Source organism: Typha angustifolia, chromosome 4 (assembly GCF_048772165.1).
Source record: "Typha angustifolia cultivar Huaian chromosome 4, ASM4877216v1, whole genome shotgun sequence".
Taxonomy (NCBI): Eukaryota; Viridiplantae; Streptophyta; class Magnoliopsida; order Poales; family Typhaceae; genus Typha; species Typha angustifolia.
This window is the reverse complement of record NC_133242.1, coordinates 7,504,668-7,510,177: the sequence shown is the minus strand read 5'-3', so window position 1 is coordinate 7,510,177 and position 5,510 is coordinate 7,504,668. Positions and strand designations below refer to the sequence as shown.

The window sequence follows — 5,510 nt, the reverse complement described above, 5'->3', positions numbered from 1 at the left end:
ATGAGTATGGGTCATTTCTTAATCTTGTATAGAATACTATCAATATTTAATGAGTCACTAAATGGCAGAAAGGGCAAAGTTGTAATAAAAGTAAAAAAAAAAACATCAAGTGTAAGAGATACCGAAAATGAGTCTGACTCGCCAAATCAAAAACCAAATAGGGTTTTGATGCAGATAAACTCTATTATTACAATAATAATATTTGCCCACTAGTTAGAAATACACAATATACGTTTAATTCTTACGGCATTCACCTCTAAATTCTCAGAAGATCAATCCAAAACATATACGGTACTACTCTCAAACATCAACATCATTGTGCCAGCTTACAATTATTGTTGTATTAATATTAAAAAATGACTATTATTATTAAATACATATCCATATAAGTAAGTCATTCTTAATGCCAATCATGTCTTTAGGGACTAAATAATATTGAAATTTATCTAAAACTATGATAGGATAAGATCTGAGTTGCTTCCAATACAGCCTACTAGCTTGCATATTTTCTGCTATTAAAATTAAGAAAAGAAATTTATAATGAAATACATATCCGTATACATATGAATATGTTGTTGTTCTAAGTCATTTTTAATTTGTGCGAGTCATTCTTAAATTAGTAAATTTAGAGATCATTCATTAAGCCGGTCATTCATATATTATAAGTCATTGTTTATGCATTTATAAATGCTTCTAGATTCCTTGTTTGGTTCCTTTATATATGATTGTAAGCATGCATCTCAGTGCATTCATCTAAGTGCAGCAAGGTAAGATAAGAAAGACAGAGAGAGTGAAAGATGGCAACTGAGGGTCCAAAATTGACAGCAATGGCAAGTTTATTTATTAGTGTTTTATGCATCAAATGCATGCATGCACTAGTGCTCACTTTTCTACTCATAATCTTTAATATATATAAATACATTATTTACAGACGGGTACTGATGGTGATGTTAGTTTTGGGAATATTGCTCGTAAAGATTTTATGTTGTACCCCAGAAATCTATCCATCGCATGGAGCGGGACGAAGCAGTACTGGACATGGACTTGGATCAAGTCTGATAGGTGCTTTACAAATTTTCTAGCATATAAATTATAATTTATAATTCTATTAATTTTTAGTACTGTAATCAATTATATATATATAAGAATGTCTGAAATACTCATGGAATTTATCTTAATTTGTGATTTAGGGAAAATATTTTGGTAGAAGTGCCTCGACTAGTGAAGGTGTGGTGGCTTGAGGCAACCGGGAGTTTTGATATGAGTGAGCTCATAGAAGGTACTAAGTACAGCGTCGTGTTCAAGGTGATGAAAAAGGATCCATCTGACGGTTGGAAGATCCCTGTGAACCTCACCCTCAACTTACCAAACGAGATGCCATCCTCCACCACGACTAGCCTCGATGAAATGCCGGTAGACATTTGGGCCGATCTTCACGTCGGTGACTTTGTTGCATTTGGAGCAGGCTTAATTAACTTCTCAATGCACGAGACCACAAATACCAACCCCAAGAGCGGACTCATTATCAAGGGGGTGCAAATCAAGCCAATATAGATGCACCATCGCTACTATGAATTATTTGAACTACCCACGTCACCCTTGATGATATTAAAATAAAGTGGCGTGCTTTTGTATGCTCCGTGTGTTTAAATATGAGACCTTATGTGTGTAGTACTTTGTGTTGGTTATGTGTCAATAAAATCCTTCAATGTTTTCCATCAAATTGCATTATTGATGATTAATTGTGTAGTATTTCCTACCTATCTATGCCATTTGTTGCAATATCTTTAACAAATCAGGAGGGCTAGCTACAAATATAGCACCTGATGAAACATCTATGCTATCATATTTATTATCTATTTATCGAGCACAATAAGAAAGAAACTAGAAAATGATTATAGAATAGAGTTGCAATATATGGAAAATATGGTGGCTAGTTTAGATAAATTTAATTGTGCATATCTTATTTGATTTTGAGACCCTTTTTTGTTACCTATAAGTTGGCTCTTATGGCTTGTATCTTAGGTAAATTGAATTGTCTTTCTTAAAATTTTCTATCTCTCTTTAGCTTTCTTTATGTCTTCTTGTTATGATCTGACCACATCGGTTAAGTCAAGCTAAGTCGAGTCGAGTCAAATTAGTTGGTTAGCTTTATCTTATTGTTTTGAATTTCAAATAAATTAGATAATCCTCATGTAGATCTGATTCGCTAGGAATTTTTATTTCTATAAATAGGAGTGGACATATATTAATAATGATTATTGAACGAATCTAAATTTAGCAAAGTTAATATTTTCGTCCTCATCTTTTATCGTAGCCATTAGATTGCATTTATCTTTCTAAGAATAGATCGTAGCAGTATAAGCATTCCGATCTTCCAAACCCTAGCCATCTTCTTCCACTAGTAGCTGTCCTACCTTACGACCGTTCACCACTACCCTTGGCCATCCGCCACCCTCTGACGACCAACGTCAGTTAATTACCGTTTTACCCTATTTGACCACTCGCCACTATTTAATTAATAACTTTTCATCCAGACATCAGATTCTTGTGAAATTAGATCCATTAGAACCTAAACTTCTGAGGCCACCTTTTTATAAATTTTCATAATTTTCTTACTTCCAGATTAGTCCAAATCAGTTTCGTAACATTGGTAGCAGAGCCGACGCTCCTTGGACAATGATTACCATGCAATCCAAGATGAATGAGGAAGGAGTGACCATAGAGGACGAAGAACTCTTGTCCATTCCATAGAGGACCACCAGTAGTAATTGTTGACGATGAGCCCCAACGTGGGCAAAAGAATTTTTAAAGTATTTTTGGCTGAATCAAATGAGAGCTTCGAAATGATTGAGAAGGATCCAAGACTTGAAGGCCATTCTCCTAGCCTAGCACGGCCAACCCATGCCGCTTACATCGCCAGCACCGTCGGCCACAGCAGAAATAGCCCAACCACGGCCATCAACTTTAAATCATGAGGGAGGTGGAGAGGAGACCCAATCGTCGGCCAAAACCCCTCCTTCGGTGGAGGAGGAATGCCTTCTATCCCTATAGGTCAAGCCCGCCACCATAGGGATGGTGGAGCAACCGATAGACACGGCCCCAGAGTCGTCTTCCCCATCTGCGGTGGAAGCTAGGGCCTAAAACTCTAGCTTACCGTTGGTGGCCATCCAGTCGCTCCCGGCCTAAACCGCCACTTCCACTCAGGTCCCAGGACCAACCGCACTTGGGACTTGGCCTCTATTTACGCCAACAACTGCTGAAAGATTACCAATGACAACGATTATCGTTATAGCAAACCCATGGTTGGTTGCCGTGGGTTCGACGCTCCCATGACCACCGGCGACCACGACTAGCTTCCTTGGGCACACTATCGGCCAGTGGTGGCTGCCGCAGCTGTCGAGGATCATCAGGTGGCCGAACTTGACAGCCACAACCGCAGGAAGATACCCCTACGTCAAGTGGCTCCGTTGCTGCTTCCTATCATCGCTACTCCCTTATAGTGGGGCCATGAGTCCCTTCCATAGTATCGGGGGCTGATGGACTCGCTGGCGATGTGCCATGGCCACCATTGTACTAGCTCGAGTTCAGCTTTCCACTACCGTTCGCCGTCATTCCATCGCCGCAAGGACAAGCCATGGGCCGATTGCTAGTGACCCACGACTGAACCTAGCCACTGCCGCCGCCCCTCATGTAACTTGTTGTTATGGATCGTGCATCCATTCCTGACCAAGCTTGGATGCAGGAAAGTAGTCCGTGCAATCGAAGAAGAATATCCTCAAAATATTATCCCATAGTTAAAAAATTATGAAACTAGTGATGATCGTTCCGTATCTTCCTGATTTACATTTTTAACATTCATGCCCTTTATAGATTCTTGTTGCACCTGGGATAAAAATATGTAATAAGGATGAGGGGGAAGAAGTTGGTTGAGATGATACATGACTAGGGCTTGAAGGAGGAGGGAGAAGAGTTAGGGTAGAGAAGAAAGGGAAGAAAAATAATATTCATTCATAACAATCCTTTAGTTGCCATCTACATCTTAAGAGGCTAATCTAATAAGCCAAACTAACAAGTAATAAACCTAGAAATGGTGTATTCTCGCTGACCGCATTTGAACAGGGTCGAGCGTATTCGAGCGCGCAATTCACATTCACTATCACCAAAAGTATGCAGGCATTCACATGCGTGCGTTCGTATGGAATCGAGCGTGTTCAAACGCACAATTTGCGTTCTTTATCGATGCGAATGTATGTAGGCATTCTAAAGGTTATATTCAAAATCCTTATTTTCCTGAAGAAAACAACAAAAACAAAATAAGAAATAGATCCCATAGATTGTATCCATGCACGAGATGTCTCAGTGTGGTCCATATCACATCATTCCACCATGCTTCCACTCACTTTGTCCTCAAAATACAAATTTAGGATAACGGTCCATCAATGTTGCCTCAGATTCCCATGTCGCTTGCTCCTGTGTTTGACCGACCCAACTCGCCAACACCTCTGTGACTATTCGTCTTTCGCATTTGACCCTCTCTAGAGTGAGCTGAACTGCCTCTGATTTGGGCTCAGGTAGTTCTATTGCAAATTGCACCAACTCTGCTCTAAAGCTAGATATATGGAAGACTGGGTGAACTCGGGACGACTTGGGTAAGTCCAGCTTATATGCAACTGTTCCCACCTTCTCTAAAGTTTAAAATGGACCAAAGAAGTAATGTGTTAGCTTTTGGTTCTAAATGGCTCATATTGAGATTTGCCGATATGGTTGGGGTTGAACATATACCTTCTTTCCTAATGATTGCAACCATACACTTGCTTCATTCTATTCTGTGCTGCTGCTAGCTGAAGCTTGAGCCGCTTGAATACTTCATCTCATTCCACTAGCACCTCATCTATGTTGGTATGGTTAGGTGCGCTCGGTTGGTCATAAGATCACAATGTTGGGGGCACGCGTCCATAGACAACCTCGAAGGGGGTCATCCAAGTAGTGGTGTGGTGAGCCATGTTGTATGAGTACTCCGCCCAGGGTAGGTAAGCTAGTCATCTCTTCGGTTGCTCCTCGGTGAAGCATCGCAAATATTACTAAGGTAGCGATTAATGACTTCGGATTGCCCGTCGATTTGTGGATGGTACACTGATCTCATTTTCAGTTTAGTACCTTGCTGGGTGAAGTACTCTTGCCAAAAGCAACTCATTAAAATTAGACCACAGTCTGAAACTATTGACGTCGACATTCCATGTAGCTGAGCTATTTCCTTCGCAAAAATTTTGCTACCTTCTTTGCGATGTACAGGTATGCTATAGCTGAAAAGTATGCACTCTTCATCAACTGGTCGACCACCACTATTATCACTATATATCCTCTAACCTAGGAAAGTCCTTCAATGAAGTGCGTCGCCCTATCTTTCAAAATTTTCTCTAGAAAGGGTAGGGGTTATAGTAGCCTCGTTGGTTTCTTCAAGTCCACCTTGGCATGTTCACAAATTTCACATGCTTGAACATAGGACA

At 40.2% G+C, this 5,510-nt stretch overlaps 1 protein-coding gene across 1 annotated transcript; it reads left to right on the top strand.

Moving 5' to 3' along the window:
* Positions 1-728: 728 nt before the first annotated feature.
* LOC140759446 (protein PHLOEM PROTEIN 2-LIKE A1-like) lies at positions 729-1,723 on the top strand. Its single transcript, XM_073096013.1, has 3 exons — positions 729-830; positions 932-1,062; positions 1,191-1,723. Exons 1-3 carry the CDS (start codon positions 798-800, stop codon positions 1,552-1,554), a joined length of 528 nt encoding a protein of 175 aa, XP_072952114.1. The 5' UTR covers positions 729-797; the 3' UTR covers positions 1,555-1,723.
* Positions 1,724-5,510: the final 3,787 nt, after the last annotated feature.